The sequence below is a fragment of the Pristiophorus japonicus genome, chromosome 6 (genome assembly GCF_044704955.1).
Source record: "Pristiophorus japonicus isolate sPriJap1 chromosome 6, sPriJap1.hap1, whole genome shotgun sequence".
In the NCBI taxonomy this organism is placed as follows: domain Eukaryota; kingdom Metazoa; phylum Chordata; class Chondrichthyes; family Pristiophoridae; genus Pristiophorus; species Pristiophorus japonicus.
Window position 1 is genome coordinate 6,520,653 of NC_091982.1, and position 19,513 is coordinate 6,540,165.

At 43.0% G+C, this 19,513-nt stretch overlaps 1 protein-coding gene across 4 annotated transcripts in view; it reads right to left on the reverse strand.

The window, feature by feature from the left end:
* The window catches only part of LOC139265535 (MORC family CW-type zinc finger protein 4-like), a 168,313-nt gene that overhangs the window by 33,544 nt on the left and 115,256 nt on the right, over window positions 1-19,513 (reverse strand). For all 4 annotated transcript variants that reach the window (XM_070882576.1, XM_070882575.1, XM_070882577.1 and 1 more), the window contains 4 exons: window positions 15,475-15,582; window positions 14,602-14,730; window positions 13,841-13,918; window positions 12,014-12,068 (listed from right to left, as the gene is read on the reverse strand). In XM_070882576.1, the coding sequence (XP_070738677.1) occupies window positions 12,014-12,068; window positions 13,841-13,918; window positions 14,602-14,730; window positions 15,475-15,582 (370 nt within the window). The remainder of the gene's footprint in view (window positions 1-12,013; window positions 12,069-13,840; window positions 13,919-14,601; window positions 14,731-15,474; window positions 15,583-19,513) is intronic.

Consider the following 19,513-nt stretch of genomic DNA (forward strand, 5'->3'; position numbering starts at 1 on the left):
TGCTGTGGGGCATTTACAGTTACAAGGTACTGATTCTTTACTGGAGTATGGAATCCCTCTGCTACCTCACCCAACTAGCCATTCTTCTTATGTGAGCCAAGAGAGTATCAGCAAGCTATTTAACGTGAGGTGCATCAGAGCCAAGCACAATCCTGTCCTCATTAACATCTACATGCATAAATATGTGCACTCTTTTACGTGAAGTCATTGGATAGTGTTCAGAAGCAGGGACCACGGCTGATTTTTCTCCTCCCCTGCCTAAGGGCACTAAGGGCATTTCGCGCACTCTAACTGCTTCCTTGTCGTACATTAGTTAACTCCATACAGAACAGAGATCGAAGCTGAGACATTCTGATCTGCATGGATAAGTACTACACTGAGCAATGCCTTTAGGCCAATGAGGATGCTAAATGTCGCTCTTTAATCTGCATGAATTGATAATGCAGTTACACCTTATTCTACCTTAATTTGGATTCATTCTAAATAACCATCCAAAGCACAATCAGTGTGTATTGAAAATGAACAGTCTCAGATGCTTGATATGGGAACTAAAAATAAAGTAAAACCAGAATCAAATTGTAATCCATCTGAACATTGCCTTTGTAAAAGATTTTTTTGTAGTTCTATATGCAAGCAGCAAACACCAGAAACCGATCAGTGGTGGAATGAACATACTATACTTAATTATTTTCCTCATTGTTCATTCACATCTTAGCAACATGGAGAGCAGTAAGGAAAGCTTTTCGGTCGAAAATGTGGTAACATTCTTAATGCAAAGACGTTATTAGGCATGCCACAGTGGGTTAGGAATCCCCGACAGTGAGGGAGAGGTTCTCTCTAAACATGCAAGGCAGTAGCATAGCTAGGGGTTGTTAATGGTGTGAGTGAGTAAAGGAGACTAAAGAAGGAATGATAGAGCCATTCTGAAGAGATTAACGTCACCATTGTCCCCAGACAGTGATTCACAGTATGGAGTGTGGACTCGAAGTTCAGAACTGAAAGCAGACCTTTTAAGTGGCAAAGCATCTTGAGCGAAAACTGGGCTGAAAATTCCAAACGGGAGGAAAGGGGCAGGACACAGGACACCTCTCTAACATTGCCTGTAAATTCAAAATGCTAGGATTTAACAAGTAAAAAGGAGAAATCACAAGGAATTTAGAAAAACAATGACAAACGAGAGAGAGAGAGAGAGAGAGAGAGAGAGAAAAAGCACAGAATATGAGGAAACAAATTGGAGGTAAAATTGACAGGAAAGAAGAAATGCAGGGAGAAAGACAGAAATACAAATGAGAAAAGTAAATTACAAGCATAAATGTAAGAAAAGAGGCAGAAAGGGAGAAAATACAGCAAAATAGAAGTCTCTCAGCATTTGAGGACTTCCACAGCAATCATAAAAAATGTAATTGATCATTTAAAATAAATCAAACAAATCTGTTGTGTATTTTACTTGCTGACTTTAATTCAAAGATTTCCTTTTTGGCGACTATTTTATAACCAAAATGTTACTTGAAAAGTTGCTGCCATGTAGTCCTCAAAGGCGGAGCACAATTATTTCCAAAATCATAACACAAACAGTTCTTGAAACATAAAAAAACATGAGGAGCAAGAAATATGCAACATAATGCAGGTTCTTTCATTTTCATTAACAGCTGTGTGGCTTTTATGAAGAGGTTGCTGGTACTGTCCTCCAGGAACCATACTAAGCAGGGTTACAACAAAGCTGCTAGTTGCTAGTTTTGCTAGAAGATGCTAGTTTTTCCAACAGTGACATTACCATCATAAAGTAATTCTTTATTTTTTATATACTTTTCGTTGTAATTCAACAACAACAGGGTCAACTTGAATTTAAACAGAGCCTTTAATATAGGAAACATCTCTTGGCACTTCACTGAAGCGTAATCAGACAAAAATTGACACCGATAAAGAAGATATTGGGAGAGTTTTAAGGAGGGTCTTAAAGGAGGAAAGGTGGAAAGGCAGAGGTGTTTAGGGAAGGAATTCAAGTATATATTACAGGTGTAAGCTACGTGATAAAATTTTTTGCACAACATCCAGCGGTTGTGTGTAGTGTACTCTGATATCCTCCCAGTAAGAAGTTTAATTCGCAGTGAATATCCTGACGTATGGGGCATCAGTTGGGCATGTGATACAAAGTATATATAACTGTGTGAAACTTGTATAAAATATACTGACATGTTAAAATATTCAGGTGACTCTAACTAAATGATGTGTCTTTATTCCTCGCAGCGCTACTTCAAGCGGTAGTGTTCAACATGGAGGAATACTGAATTGACCATTTGGGGGGTGGGAGAGGTGGTGATATGTGGTGATCAGCAGGAGGTGTCCTTAGCATTATGCAACTTCAAACCATGAGGTTCATGGGGTCCGAGGTTAAAGACTTCCAGGGCCATTGCCACCTTACTACACCTCTGTGTACCCACCTCTGGTGGATCTACCCCGCTGTTGAAACAAACCAGAACCAGGAAGGATGATGGAGGAATCTGGGATGGTGGCTGATAGATATGATTGAGTATCATGAGTTCAGGTTGTTCCTTGACTAGTCTGTGGGATACTGCTCCCCAGACAATCCTGAGGGGGACTGAGACTGCCTGACACTTGTCCTGATAGAACAGCTGGGTCCTTAGAAATAGGTCCATGTAACATTTTAAAAATTATTTTGCATCCCAGCAATTGTTTGTACAACTGAATGGCTTGCTAGACTATGTAAAGTTAACCATGTAGTGTAGACCAGAATTATATAGACACTAGACTGAGTAGGGGTAGCAAATTCCCTTCTCTAAAGGACATTAGTGAATCAGTTAAGTTTTTACGACAACCTAAACATTACCACAAATTACCTTATTTATTGAATTCAGTATCGCAACCAGCCATGGTAGGATTTGAACTCATGATCTCTTGGTAGCTAGTTTGATACCATAACCACAACAATACTATACCCACCAAGAGTGGCTCAGTAATGCCACCACTGACCAAGCTAACCAAGTCCTGAAGGAGATAGTTGCAAGATTAAGTTTGTGTCAGGTGGTGAAGGAACCAACAAGAAGCAGCTCATCGACCTACCTGTCACAGACACACCAGTCCAGAATGACACTGGTAGGAGTAACCCTTACACATTCGTAACAAAGACATGCTCCATTATATAGTGTTGCACTGTACAACAAGACTATGGATAGATTTAGTAGCCGAAAACTGGTTATCCATAAGGCACTGTGGGCCGCTGAAGAATTGTATACCACCACAATGTGTAACTTCATGGTACATCCTTGACGTCTCCATTACCAACAAGCCAAGAGACCAACCCTGATTCAATGGGGAGTGTAGAAGGATGTGTCAAGAGCAACATCTTAGAATGAACTGTCAACCTAGTAAACATGCTAAACACCAAAAGTAGCATGCTATAGACAGAGCTAAGAAGTCAAGAAACCAACAGGAGGAGGTTCCACAAGCATCCTCATCTTCAACCATGGTGGAGCCCTGCATGAGTGCAAGAGAAAAAGTTGACGTTTTTGCAAGTTTCTTCAGCCAAAAGTGATGAGTGCACGATCTTACTCAGCCTGAGGATCACAACATCATAGATGCCACTGTTCAGCAATTGGTTCACTCCATATGACATTAAGTCGTTGAGTGCACAGGATACAATGAAGGCTATGGGTGCGGACAGCATTCCAGCAGTAGTGCTTAACACTTATACATTAGAACTAGCTGCCGTCCAGCCAAACTGTTCCAGTGCAGCTACAAAACTGGCATTTACCTCACAATATAGGAAATTGCCCGATTATGTCCCATTCACACCAGCTTCTTCCCAACCTTCAACAAAGTAATGGGAAGAGTCATTAACAGTGCCATCAAGCGGCAGCTTTTCACATATAACTTGCTCACCAATGCTTAGTTTGGGTTCCGCCAGAACCATTCGGCTTCAGAACTCATCACAAACTTGAGCCAGACATGAATGCAAGAACTTAATACGAGATGAAAGTAACTCCCCTTGACATCAAAGCAGCATTCAACTAAGAAGCTGTTGCAAAACTGTGGTCAGGAAGAAAACCTTTCAATGACTGGAGTCATATCTGATGCAAAGGAAGATAGTTGTCATGGACCAATAATTGCACCCTCAGGGCATCACTGCAGGAGTCCTCAGGATAGTGTCCTTGGTCAAATTGTCTTCATCTGCTTCAATGATTTTCCTTCATAAGTATCAGCCGTGGCTCAGTTGGTAGCACCCTTGCCTTAAGAGTCAGAAGGTTGTGGGTTCAAGTCTCACTCCAGGGACTTGAGCACAAAAATCTAGGCTGACATGCCAGTGCAGTGCTACGGGAGTGCTGCACTGTCAGAGGTGCCGTCTTTCGGATGAGACGTTAAACCGAGATGCTGTGTGCTCTCTCAGATCAACTTAAAAAAGCCTATGGCACTATTTTGAAGAACAGCAGGGGAGTTATCCCTGTGCCAATATTTATTCCTCAATCAACATCACTAAAACAGATTATCTGGTCATTATCACATTGCTGTTTGCGGGAGCTTGCTGTGCACAAATTGACTGCCGCGTTTCTTACATTACAACAGTGACTACATTTAAAAAATTACTTCTTTGGCTGTAAAGTGCCTTGGAATGTCCAGTGGCCGTAAAAGGCACGATATAAATGCAAGTCTTTCTTTCAGGAGGCAAGCTCTTCGCTGACTATTCCACAGTATACAGCTCCTTTCACAACTCTGATAATAAAGCAGCCCATCAGCCGGGACAACAACTAGGTCTGAGTTAATAACTGGCAGGTAAAATTTACATCACATTAAGTGCCAGATCATGTCCATTTCCAACAAGAAAAAGCACAAACTCCATCCCCTGATCTTCAACATCACCACTATCCCCAAGTACCCAACCATTAACATCTTGGGGCCAGCATTGACGAGCTATATTAATACCGTAACTACAAGAGAAGGGCAGAAGCTGGTTACTCTGTGACGAGTGGCTCACATCCTGACACCTCAAAGGTTCTGCACCATATACAAAGTTTCAAGTCAGGGATGTGATGGAATACTCATCACTTGCCTGAATGGATGCAACCACAACACTTGACACCAACTAAGACAGGGTATTCAACTTGATTGGCATCCCTGCCACAGGACTCCATATCTACCCAGTCTGCCACCAGCACACTGTGGCTACTATATGCATTATCTGAAGGATGCACTGCAGCCATTCACTAAGGTTGCTTCAGCAGCACCATCTAGCCTTACGATCTCTACCACTGAGAAGGACAAGAGTAACAATGTAATTGGATTACCATCACCTCTATGTTCCCCATAGTCATTGTATTTACTGAAGCGTACGAAAGCATGGGCATTACGCTAAACATCCGTAAGACAAAGGTCCTCCACCAGCCTGTCCTTGCCGCAGAGCACTGCCCCCCAGTCATCAAGATCCACGGCGCGGCCCTGGACAACGTGGACCATTTCCCATACCTCGGAAGCCTCTTATCAACAAGAGCAGACAATGACAACAAAATTCAACACCGCCTCCAGTGCGCCAGTGCAGCCTTCGGCCGCCTGAGGAAAAGAGTGTTTGAAGGTCAGGCCCTCAAAACTGCCACCAAGCTCATGGTCTACAGGGCTGTAGTAATACCCGCCCTCCTGTATGGCTCAGAGACATGGACCATGTACAGTAGACACCCTGTCGCTGGAGAAATACCACCAACGATGCCTCTGCAAGATCCTACAAATCCCGTGGGAGGACAGACGCACCAACATTAGTGTCCTCGACCAGGCCAACATCCCCATCATTGAAGCACTGACCACACTTGATCAGCTCCGCTGGGCAGGCCACATCGTTCGCATGCCAGACACGAGACTGAAGTAAGCGCTCTACTCGGAACTCCTTCACAGCAATTGAGCCAAAGGTGAGCAGAGGAAACGTTACAGGGACACCCTCAAAGCCTCCCTGAAAAAGTGCAACATCCCCACCGACACCTGGGAGTCCCCGGCCAAAGATTGCCCTAAGTGGAGGAAGTGCATCCAGGAGGGCGCTGAGCATCTCGAGTCTCATCGCCGAGAGCATGCAGAAATCAAGCGCAGGTGGCGGAAAGAGCATGTGGCAAACCTGTCCCACCCACCCTTTCCATCAACGAATATCTGTCCCACCTGTGACAGGGACTGTGGCTCTCGTATTGGAATGTTCAGCCACCTAAGGACTCATTTTAAGAGTGGAAGCAAGTCTTCCTCGACTCCGAAGGACTGCTTATGATGATGATGTTCCCCTGCAAGCCACACATCATCCTAACTTGGACAGATATCACTGTTTCCTCAATTGAACTAGGTCAAAATCTTGGCAGTCTCTACCCAACACCATTGTAGGAGCATCATAATTCTCAGAAATACAGCAGTTCAAGAAGGTAGCCCTGCCACCACTATCTTGGGTCAGGTAGGAATGGGCAATAAAAGGAACTGTGTCAGTGTTGTCCACATCTCAAGAACAAAGAAGAAGTTATTTGCAACAGATGGGTCTACAGTGCCATTGTGTCTTTCTTTTCCATTTCTGAGGGCAGGGAAGAATTAAAATTTTTTCATTAAAATGTAAAAATGACATATTTTCACAGTCTTGTTTTTGAATATAGTTGAAGTGCTATGTTTTCAGTTCTTATTTAAAAAAAAGTAAGGGGTTTATTTTGGACTTTTCAAAAATGATTAAAAATTGCCAAGAGAAAAGTAAAACTTTTGAAATTGGATATAACAAATGATCTTAGTAGTCGAAAATGTTCTGTGCATTTCATCATCAGTACTTGTTCTCTGTAAATGTCAACGTATAAGTAAGAAAGATCTTGTGATGGCCTCAGGATGTTGTAAAGTGCTTCTGATGTAGGCAAACGCAACAGGCATTGGTGAAAAATCAGCAAAAGATTCAATGACATGAGGGAAAAATCAGGATTTTGTTTGTAAAAATCAATAAAAACTAAGAATATGCTGTATTTATTTTCTCCCTTTCTAATCTTGGATTGAAAGGTATACTACAAATTAATTTTAAGTTTAGATTTTTGCATTCATCAAGGTGATGTAAATTCTGCGAATAGAACAGCCTACTTTGGGCACCAGGCTGAGCTTTTTCCAACATCGGCGGGCCTGTGGCGGGCAACATCGGTGGCGCGTTCTGAACCTACCGTTGGCTCCATCTGGTCCCTGATTGGGCTCGTTAAACCCGCCCAGCGTGTTTCCCAGCCAATTGAAGGAAGCTAGTCTGATGACATCATTAGATAACGTCATCAGCCAGTTTCCTTAAAGGGACCATGCGCAAAGTTACTTTGACATTTGTGCTGTCAATGTTCTACAGCACTGAGGTGCTGCAAACACTGACAAGCACTGCACAAAGGTGCACCCAGTCTCTCCCACGACTCTCTCCATATGCTAATGGATGAGTCACAGGGAGGTTCTCGTCCCTTCCAATGGGGGAAGGGGAAAGAGACCTCCCCAGGAAACCAACACAGTCTGGTTGTACATTGCACAGGGCACAAGCAGGGATGTCGTCAGGACCAGGCTGCAGTTGGGCAAACCTTTCAATGATCTCAGTAGACCACAAAACATTACTGCAAAGCCATACTCTATCTCATTCTGCTGTGCCACTCATCACTCTACCTTCCCTACCCTACTTCTGCACATCCTTGCTCACATCAACTTATCTTGCACCTCCACCCATCCCCTCTCTATCTACATTATCAAATCCCCATCTCATTAGCCATCCCTCACACTCACCCTAATCCTAGTGCAAACATGCCAACTAACAACACATAAGGGTAGGCACGTGTGTATTTTAGCCAATATTCATGTAAAGTTTCTGTAAATATGCTGTCAAACATTGAAATCTTTATTTTCAACATTTCGCTTTATTGGACAGATTTGTGTGCACCTTTGGAAGTGGCTTAAGTGAGTTGCAGTGAATTCTGAGACAAAACAGTACTCCCCACTGCGAAAGGAATGGCTTGGGCATTGTAGGGATGCTTTATGTTATTGGTGTCGGTGGTGCCAACCTGTCGTGTCATGTGGCAGCCAGAGTGTGCAGCGTCAAGTGAAGTAAATGTGGCCATGGTGAGGCCATCAGTGGCATCCTGGGCAGTAATGTGGTCGAGTGCTGATGCCCCGTGTCCTGTGCAGAATCAGTTGATTGCAGAGAAGGTTAGTGCGGTTGTTGGTGCTGCTGGTGTGCCTGGTAATGCTGGTGTTGGGGATGATCGTGGTCAGAGTCTGAGGATCAGGGTGAAAGAGTATAAAGTGCACCCATGCTGATGGAATAGATGGCAGGTGAAGTAGAGGTGACAGAAGCGATCTGGCAATGGTGGGAGAGGTAATGAGGTCAGACTGCATGGAGACTTGTGTAAAGACTTGCAGCATCCTGAATCTGTAGTGGAAATGAAGGTTAGATATGCCAGTGCATCTTATAAAGATCTTTGTGGTCTCCTTGATTTTACTTGCCAAAATGTTTTCATGCTCTCTCTTTGCTTTCCTAATTTCCTTTTTAATTTCACCCCTGCACTTTCTATACTCCTCTAAGGTTTCTGCCCAGCTTCATTCCCTAAAACTAAGTCCAGAACCACCCCCTCCCTTGTTGGGCTTGCCACATACTGGCTAAAAAAGTTCTCCTGAATGCATTTTAGGAATTCTGCAACTTGTATACCTTCCACACTAATTCTATCCCAGTCAATATTAGGGTAGTTGAAATCCCCTACTATTACTGCCTTATAGCTTTTGCACTTCTCAGAAATTTGCCTACATATTTGCTCTTCTATCTCCCTCTGACTGTTTGGGGGGGTCTATAGTACATTCCCAGCAGTGTGATCGCTCTATTTTTGTTCTTCAATTCAACCCATATGGACTCATTTGATGATCCTTCTAACATATCATCCCTCCTCACAGCTGTAATTGTTCCTTTAATCAATACTGTGACCACCCCCTCCTTTTTTATACAACTCTCTATCCGTCTGAAAACCCTGTTAGAGAAGCAAAAAAGGAAATAGTATAAGCTCTGACCATCATTTTCCAATCCTCTCTACAGGTGTGGTGCCGGAGGATCAGAGGATTGCTAACGTACCTTTGTTTAAAAAAGGGAGAAAGGGTTAGTCTGAGTAATTACAGGCCAGTCAGCCTAACCTGTGTGGTGGGAAAATGATTGGAAAAAATTCTGAGGGACAGGATTATTTTCATTTAGAAAGACATGGATTAATCAAGGACAGTCAGCATGGATTTGTTAAGGGAATGTCGTGTCTGACTAACTTGATTTAATTTTTTGAGGAGGTAACAAGGAGGGTCGATGAGTGTAGTATATATGGATTTTAGCAAGGTTTTTGATAAGGTCCCACATGGCAGACTGGTCACAAAAGTAAAAGCCCATGGGATCCAAGGCAAAGTGGCAAGCTGGATCCAAAATTGGCTCAGAGGCAGAAAGTAAAAGGTAATGATTGATGAGTGTTTTTGTGACTGGAAGGCTGTTTCCAGTGGGGTTCTGCAGGGCTCAGTACAGGTCCCTTGCTTTCTGTGGTACATATCAATGATTTAGACTTGAATGTAAGGAGTATTATTAAGAAGTTTACAGATGATACAAAAATTGGCCATGTGGTTGATAGTGAAGATGATCATCATCATAGGCATTCCCTCAAAACAAGGATGACTTGCTTCCATGGGAAAAAAGGATGAGCTCAATAATGAAGAAGAAAGCTATAGACTGCAGGATGATATCAATGAACTGGTCAGGTGGGCAGAACAGTGGCAAGTGGAATTCAATCCGGAGAAGTGTGAGCTAATGCATTGGGGAGGGCTATCAAGGTAAGAGAATACACATTAAATGGTAGGACACTGAGAAGTGTAGAGGAACAAAGGGACCTTGGAGTGTAGGTCCACAGATCTCTGAAGGTTGCAGGCCAGGTAGATAAGGTGGTAAATAAGGCATATGGAATATTTGCCTTTATTAGCCAAGGCATAGAATACAAGAGCAGGGAGGTTATGCTTGAACTGTATAAAACCCTAGTTAGGCCACAGCTAGAGTACAGCATGCAGTTCTGGTCACCACATTACAGAAAAGATGTGATTGCACTAGAGAAGGTACAGAGGAGATTTACCAGGATGTTTCCTGGACTGGAGAATTTTAGTTATGAGAAAAGATTGGATAGGCTGGGTTTGTTTTCTTTGGAACAGAGGAGGCTGAGGGGAGACTTTATTGAGGTGTACAAAAGTATGAGGGGCCTAGATAGAGCGGATAGGAAGGACCTATTTCCCTTAACAGAGGGGTCAACAACCAGGAGGCATAGATTTAAAGTAATTGGTAGGAGATTTCGACGGGATTTGAGGGGAAATTGTGTCACTGAGAGGGTGGTGGGGGTCTGGAACTGGCTGCCTGAAAGCGGCTCGAGGCAAAAACTCTCACCACCTTTAAAAAGTGCTTGGATGTGCACTTGACGTGCCGTAACCTACAAGGCTATGGAGCTAGAGCTGGAAAGTGGGATTAGGCTGGATAACTCTGACGGCTGAAGCGGACACGATGAGCCGAAATGGCCTCCTTCCGTGCTGTAAATTTTTATGATTCTATGAACATAGGAGTAGGCCATTTATATGTCATATGGTACTCTATCATATGCGCCTGTACGACATACACTTTATCAAATATATTACATCTTCTTGTATGTCCCTCGCCATTCTGAACAACAGCAATGTTTAATGAACCTAATGTGGAATGATGAGAAATGGACTTCCCCCCCATTCTGTAATCACCATTTCTCTCTTGAAGATGGTGACTCATAGCCATCCTCCAGTACCTCACTCAAGTGGCCATGCTTTTTATGGAACTCTAAACAGTGAGTGCCAATCTATTCAATCACAGAGACACCACAGCTGAGAATACAAACATTTTCCAGAAAGAGTCACCGCGGCTAAATGTTCCCCACGACCTAGCCTCTCAACTGTTGCTCGGGCTGAGTCAGCCAATTCAGTACAAACTGCAGATTGAACCAGGAACTTTTCTAATCTGTAGAGGTCAGTTCAACACTGGAAAATGCAATCATCAACTGAGCCACTGGAGGGCTACATGGTCGTTTATTACCATAGTTACCCCCGGTGAAAAGTACCAGTGTAGGGACACTGAATGACGACAGGATCATGGTCAGCTGTGATGCTCTCCATTATGCACAACTTCATGGCACTCCATGGCTGATTTACACATGAAGAATGGCAATTTGAGCTTGGTACCAGGGAGCTATCAATATCTGTGGAACAGTACTACAAGAATCAGCACCTTCAGTAGCCAATGAAAGAAAGGGAGAAAAAATACCACCAAATAAACTGATCTTCTATCAACTTCGAAACATCCGCAGTCAAGAAAATCTTTTCACCTGTGCTATGGAGACTGGGATAGCCATATTTGCTATAGCATTCTCTAGCGTTTGCTCAGTCAAGAGGGTGAGGATGCAGCACTGGGTTCTATCACCAGGATTTGTATACAAGTGTTATATACATGTGATGATGATAAGAAACAGAACAAGGGAATTTAACAAATGTACCTGGTAGTTTCCAACTGACTGAGAATACTTTAACACTGTTATTTTATTCGAGTTGCTTAAACCTTCACTCACTTATCTGGAGGTAAGGCCCTACCCCATATCTTATATTAACCCTGGTCAAGAGCTACACAAGGAACATCTGTGTAAGTAATAGTTTTGAGGTTGCTTAGCACCGCCAGAGGAGTCAACCACATCTGAATCTTCCAAATTAGATTTGAGTTCTGAAAACTATGTACATTTTCCTCTTAATTATTTATACTAAAGGCTGTGTGCTGTATTGATTTGCAAATTGGCCACACTTCTTCAAGCAAAAGTTTGAGTTAGGGCATGACCTACATGAGTTGATAATTATTTTTCTCCCGATGAAGAGTTCAAGTTTGCGGTATGACATATACACAAAAACAGCCAATTGGTGTGTCTATACTGGGCTATATTAGAGGTTACTTTGGATCTATAGAATTCCTTACCATTAGTTTCTCTTGTTCTAAAGACTTTCTTCTCTTTCTCTCCAGACTTTGATCACTAAGAGAAAACAATACATATGAAAAATAAAATACAGTAAGTAACTAACTGAGGTTAGTCGTGAGGTTATTTGGTCTTTGTCGAGCTACAGTGGAAGTAATGACCAGGCTGAAGAGACAGGTGCTGTAAAGCTCACTTCATTAGATTCCCTTTCCAATTTTTTCCTACTCTCCTGAAACCATGCACCAGCTAGCTGTCTTCTGGTGGTGAAGTGATCATTCTTCAATTTTGAGCTTACACAGTTAATTCCAATAGGCTATTCAACTGTGGGGAATATCAAAGCCATGCCTGATCATTCCTGAACAGACACACACACATATCTTTTCCGGTAAGGCTGTACGAGTGAAATGTTAGGGCCAATTTCATTAGAACAAAGGAGATTACAGGGTGATTTGACAGAAATGTTTAAATTTATGAAAGGATTTAAATTTTTTTCTTTATTCATTCACGGGATGTGGGCATTGCTGGCAAGGCTAGCACTTATTGCCCATCCCTAATTGGCATTGAGAAGGTGATGGTGAGCAGCCTTCTTGAACCGCTACAGTCTATGAGGTGAAGATATTTCCACTGTGCCGTTAAGATTTTGACCCAGCGATGATGAAGGAACAGCGATATATTTCCAAGTCAAGATGGTATGTGACTTGGAGGGCAACTTGCAGGTGATGGTGTTCCCAAGCGCCAGCTGCCCTTGTCCTTCTAGGTGAGGTCACGGGTTTGGGAGGCGCTGTCAAAGAAGTCTTGGCGAGTTGCTGCAGTGCATCTTGTAGATGGTGCACACTGCAGACATGGTGTGCCAGTGGTGTTTGAGGTGCTGGATGGGGAGCCAATGAAGTGGGCTGCTTAGTCCTGGATGGTGTCGAGCTTCTTGAGTGTTATTGAAGCTGCACTCATCCAGGCAAGTGGAGAGTATTCCATCAAATTCTTGACTTTTGCCTTGTGGCTGGTGGAAAGGCTTTGGGGAGTCAGGAGGTGAGACACTTGCCGCAGAATACCCAGCCTCTGACCTGCTCTTGTAGCCACAGTATTTATATAGCTGGTCCAGTTAGGTTTCTGGTCAATGGTGACCCCCAGGATGTTGATGGGAAAGAGTAGAGAGAAACCAACTGTTTTCAGTGATTGAGGGGTCTAAAAGGAGAGGACAAAGATATAAAATTAAATATGAGATTTAGGATTGAGAGCAGGAGAAACACAGTGGGTATGAGGCTGTGGAAATCACTACTGGAGTTAATGATTGAAGCAGATGCACTGTTATCATTTAAGAATAGGTTAGATAGGTGGTTGAAAGAACAGGACATAATGAAGGAAAGGGGCATAAAAGGGATATGGGAACAGGATTCCCATTCATGTCAAGGATAAACAACAACATGGGCTGGTTGGGTCAAACAGCCTATTTCTATATTGCAAATGAAACTGCTGAGAGGTTGTTTCCCTGGCTGGAGTGTCCAGAACGAGGAGAAACAATCTCTGGATAAGGGGTCGGCCATTTAAGACAGAGATGAGGAGGAGTTTCTTCACTCAGAGGGTTGTGAATCTTTTGAATTCTCTGCCCCAAAGCGCTGTGGATGCTGAGTCTTTGAATATATTCAAGGCTGAGATAGACAGATTTTTGGAGTCTAGGGGGAATCAAGGGATATGGAGATTGGGCGGGAAAGTGGAGTTGAGGTCGATGATCAGCCATGATCTTTTTGAATGGCGGAGCAGCCTCGAAGGGCCGTTTGGCCCACTCCTGCTCCTATTTCTTATGTTCTTATGTTGAAACAATGATACTTAACTGTTTTTTAGATGTTTTTTCATAACTGGGTGTAATCTCATCATCGCTTTCCTCTGGCTCCTCTGGTATAGAGCAGTCCCTAAAATTAAAATACATCCAAAAGTTAGGATTTTGTGGTTAAATTTATCACCTATTGGGGTAGATTTTAACTTTTGGACCGGTGGAACGTGGCAGCTGACCGCTAATTCCAACAGCGAAGAGGCCGGAGCCATTTTGAGGCCCGGTGTCCTGATGCAGCTTGCCGGCTTCAGGCTGGTGCAGTATCGGGTGTCCAACTGGCAGCAAGTCTGGGGGAAGGGGGGCTAGTGATGATCGCAGTGGAGGAGAAGCCTTCGGCGGCAGCATTCCTGCTCCTCCTGGCCCCACAAAAGTAATTTCAAACACGTTTTCAGGGCCTTTCCAGCTGTATCGACACTAAAATAGTTTGAATAGTGCACGCTCCAATCGGTTCTGTTCCAAAATGGCAACCGGGGTCCTATGTATGTAATTGGACCTCCATTTGCATATTAAACGAGGCTTACTGCCTGAACCAGGTGGGTGCATTGGCCACCTAGCAGTAGGCCCCTGTAAAGATTTGGGGTGGTTAGAGTATTATCGTTACTGCCCCATTCATGCTGATTTCCGCAAGTTAAAATCGGTCCCTCTCACTTGAGTAAGAGCTGAAAGACAATTTGTTAGACAATTCGAGTAATACATGATTTACCCCCTGTAATCTTATTTATAGAAGAGAGCTTATGATGGCATGCTCGGATTCCTTCTTACCTGAACTTGGGATCAGGGTTCATATTACAGTACCAGTTTTCTGGTAGTGAGTCTGGGTCGACTTCTGGTGGTAACTTGCGCCATTTCATGCATGTTTCGCACTGAACCCAAGATTGGTCAGGGGCAGTTCTGAATGGGAGAGCAACACAATAAAATGAATGAATGTACTTTTTCAAATTATTCTTACGGTAAACACAATTTTCAAATACTGAATGCAATTGGGATCAAAAGCCAGTGTCCCAAGTGTTACAGAAGTGACCGTGGCTGCATTAGAATGTTCAAAGATAAAAGATTATTTCTATAATCCTCAAGGCAACTTACTAATGATTTATGAAAAGTGCTTAATATCTGATTATACATACAAACTGAAAAAAACATTGTGGTAAAAGGCTTGGTTGCACTGCTTTCTGACATAATTCATTCAACATTTCTGCCTGCTGATGCCCATAAGAATGTTGAAGGTTACCATCATGTGTTTTAAAGCATTGTCCACTAGGTCCCCCAGAGCTGTGACAACACATTTTTGTGATGCACTTCACAGTCCAATAGTCTGCAAAAATCATGTAAGAACAGAAAACCTCCACTATGAAACAACAAAAAATAATTCTAAAGAAGATTAAATTACAACTCTGTAGTCCATAGTTTAAAACTCTTGAGGAAAATCCAAAATTATTTGCAATCTACTAATTCAAACATGTGTCACTATTGAGACTGGTGACTGCACAATGTTTTCCAATGACAGTACTGTTATTTATATGGGTTAGGGTTGGTGGGGATCATGAGGGATTGGAAGGCTGGCTGTTGGGTCACACAGAAACTGAAAATTTATTCAAAGTAGCCTTAGAAAGGGAACTGCAGGCAGAAATCTCTCACCGTGGCTCTTCCACCATCTCTGTGCTATCTGCTTCCTCCTGACTTTTCTTGCTTTTCTTTTCCTTCCAGTAATCATTCAGCTTCTGTCCCAACGCCTGCACTGTCAATCTGTAAAACAATACTCTGCTGCTTTTAGGATGCAGTACTATTAAAACAATTTGCACAGTATCATATTGACCCATGGTACTTCCCAATTTTCATAGGAAGCTACCATTTCATGACAGAGAGTTGCTACTCCAGTTGCATTTTCCGGGGATTAAAAAGAATTTCTGGGAAACCAGGTGAAGGCAGGCTCTTTTACGATGTCCTTCACGGACAAGTCGTCTGTGGATGCTCAGGGGGTGAATTTCTGTGGGGGTTCTCTCGCTTGTCCACTGTAATGTCAGCGTAAACCCCAGAATAAACGTTTCTCTGTGGTTTCCACAGCTATTCCGTTGAAGTTACAGCAGACCAACAGAGGACCCTCCCCCAGAAATTTACCCTCCGTGCCTAAACTCATTCATGAAAAATGGCCACTTAAGCAAGGTACTGGAGGTCTCTTGCCACCTGAATAATTGTGCTGTAATGTCTTCAGGAGACAAGTGTGCAAAGCTGGAAAAAAAACTGATTTGGTGGACATGTCTACAAATGTAAATGACAAAAACCGAGAACAAAAAATATCTATTTTCAGCCACTATAGGCCGCTGTCATGATTCATCAATATAATACTAAATTTAGCAATGTGCACCACAGAAATCTAGTAGTATTAAGGCATTGCGTTAAGTTTCTCTAGAAACATCTTATAATTGTGTGGTACATTCTGGTGGGTGGCCCATTTGACATTTATTATCAATGTGTTTCTGTATATTGCAGGACTCTAGCAGGTACCACTTCATTTTTCTGGAAACAAACACCTCGTTCTAATAGTAAAACTCTGTTAGACCCAACAAAAAACTTGACAAAAATACCGCAGACGCTGGAAATCTGAAATAAAGACAGAAAATGCTGGGAACACTCAGCAGGTCAGGCAGCATCTGTGGAGAGAGGAAGGTCGGGTCAACGTTTCAGATCAATGACATGTCATAGGAACTCAATGCCAGCTCAGGCAACAGCATCTCATCTTTCTACTAGATACGTTATAACCCTATGGCTTTAACATTGACTTTAACAACTTCACAACTTAACCACAGCACCCACTATCTCTTGGACAGCATGTGCTGGTAATGCAGGATGGGTGTACCAGCCTTAATGGGAATAAGGGAGGTTGTGTGTGGGTGCTTAGGATGGGGAATCCCCTATCGATATATGGCCGCAGGCGTGGTCTGGACCCAAGGTGTCTCCCATACTCCTGCCCATTGGAGCTTTCTCCACTTGCCAGATATTCCATGCTTCCCACCCCCTTTAGTATTCTGCTGTAACCACTTACACATTGCCCTGGTCTCAGATACATCTTTTATTTCTCTAATTTCTCTCATTATTGCCTCAATCACTTCTTACATGATTATCACTTCAATCATCTAAGAGTTTTGATGAAAGGTCAGCGACCTGAAACGTTAAATCTACCTTTCCCTCTCCACAGGTCCTTGCTGATCTGCTGAATGTCTCCAGCATTTTCTCTTTCTATTCCAACAAAAATGCTGCCATTTAGGCCACATGCATTAGCTACAGTTTGCATGTCATGATTTTTGAATTGGGAAACCAAGGGGAAAGATCAAGAATCATGGTGTAAGGCACCGCCAAGGTTGAAAGGATTAGGAGAGCAAAGGTAAATCAGAAAGTTGCAGATTAAATGGCACAGAACAGTTACTCTCTAGTGTTTAATTCCCAAGATGCTAGTTATAAATATGAAAATCCTACTATATCCTCAAAACTTCCCTCTGCTGGTCTATGACTAGCTTCAAGCAAGTCTTAAAAACGTTTCTGAATCGTGAAACCACAATGAAAGATAAAGCCGATAGTTCAGGAGATTACCAAGGTTGAAATGAATAAATCAGGAAGTAGTGAGCAGGTGACTTCAAGCTTGGATTGTAATGGTTTGTAAATTGAGGGATGTAATGAGTTCTACAGATTTAATGCGGCTCGGTGTCAAATTTTCATCACATAATACTCTTGTGAAGCGCTTTGGGACGTTTCACTACGTGAAAGGCGCTATATCAATACAAGTTGTTATTGTTGTTTAAACACCTAGGATAAAATGATACCAGTTTAATTGCCATTGATCAGCTGAGATTTTCAATTTGTGCACTGTAGTATAATCCTGCACTATGTTTGGTACGTTGAGGACGTATCCTGTTCCTTATCTACATTCTGTCCTCGGTGATATCATCTGCAGAAACAGGTTCATATGCAACACCCAGCTTTACCTTAGCAACATTTCTCTTAATCTCTCGACTGACTCTGTGGCATCAAATTCCATCAATCTTGGATGAGAAATAACTTCCTCCAGCTCAATAATAGGAAGACTGAAGCCATCATCTTCAGCTCCCACGACAAACTTTGCTCCTTTGCCACAGACTCCATCCTGTGGTAGGCTCTGTAGGTGCTGTATCTTGACTTCTAAAAGGTTTCTGATTATTTTTGCACATGAAAGGCTATTAATTGAACTCAAAGCTGTGGGGAGTCACAGTAAACACTAGGAATAGAAATTGGCTGAAGGATAGAAAACAATTCGTACTCGTAAAAGGAGCTATGTCGGAGTGGAGGAAGGACTGAGTGAGGTGCCTAAGAGCTCACTGTGGAGACCACAATTATTTCCAATTTACAAAATGACCTGGATTTAGAAACGCAATGTTAAGTGGTAAAATATGCAGATGATATTAAACTAGCAGAGGTACTGAAATCGAAGGAGAAAGCTCAGAAATTACAAAATGAATTGGATAAATTATTTGGGCAGAATTTTCCAGGGGGGCCAGCGGGCACGATCGGTGATGGATCGATGGGAATATATTTTTTTGAAACAGCGGGTCAGAACCCCGCTGTCATGCGCCTTTCCTAAATGTTGCGTCTGTCAGCACTGAACAGACCTGACACGCAGTGGTGGGGGAGGCAATTGAAATCATTAGTGGTTTGTTTGCAGACACTTAATAATGCTTTTTTCTCCAGCTTTTTGCTTCTGACAGGCCACCCCCGGTTTCCCGCTGTGTCTAGATCTCGTCAGTGAAGCTGAGGCGGGAAGTGACTTGCAGTCTTTCAGCTGATGAGTTGACAGCTTCAAATGTCAAGTCAAAGCTCCCAGCTGAATCAGATATCTGCCCATAGCCAGGAGCTTCTCTAAACTGCATATCCACTACAGATTCACGGTGCTGCAAGTCTTTACACAAGTCTCCATCCAGTCTGACCTCATTACCTCTCCCAACATTGACAGATCGCTTCTGTCATCTCTACTTCACCTGCCATCTATTCCATCAGCATTGGTGCCCTTGAAACTATCTCACCTTGGTCCTCAGAATCCCACCACGATCACCCCAACAGCACCAGGCACACCAGCAGCACCAAAAACAGCACCAACCTTCTCCGCGATCAACTGATGTTGCACAGGACACAGGGTATCAGCACCCGACCACATTGCCGCCCGGGATGCCACAGATGGCCTCACCATGGCCAGATTTACTTCACTTGACGCTGTACATCCTGGCTGTCACATGATGCACCAGGTTGGTACCACTTCACACCAACACCACAAAGCATCCCTACAATCCCCAAGCCATTCCTTTCACACTTATCACGATTGTCGGGGATACAGTTCTGTCGCACCATTCACTGCAACTCACTAAGCCACTTCAAAATATGCGCACAAATCTGTCCAGGAATGCAAAATGTTGAAAATAAAAGCTTCAATGTTTGGCACCACATTAACAGAAACTTTACATGAACATTGCATAAAACACCCAAGTGCCTACCCTTGTGTGTTGTTAGTTGATGTGATTGCGAGTGTGAGGGGTGGCTAGTGAGATGGGGAAGTGATAATGTAGATAGAGAGCGGTGGTGGGGGAGCTGCAAGGTAAATTGTTGTGAGTAAGGATGTGTAGGAGTCGGGTAGGGAAGGCAGAGTGATGGGGAT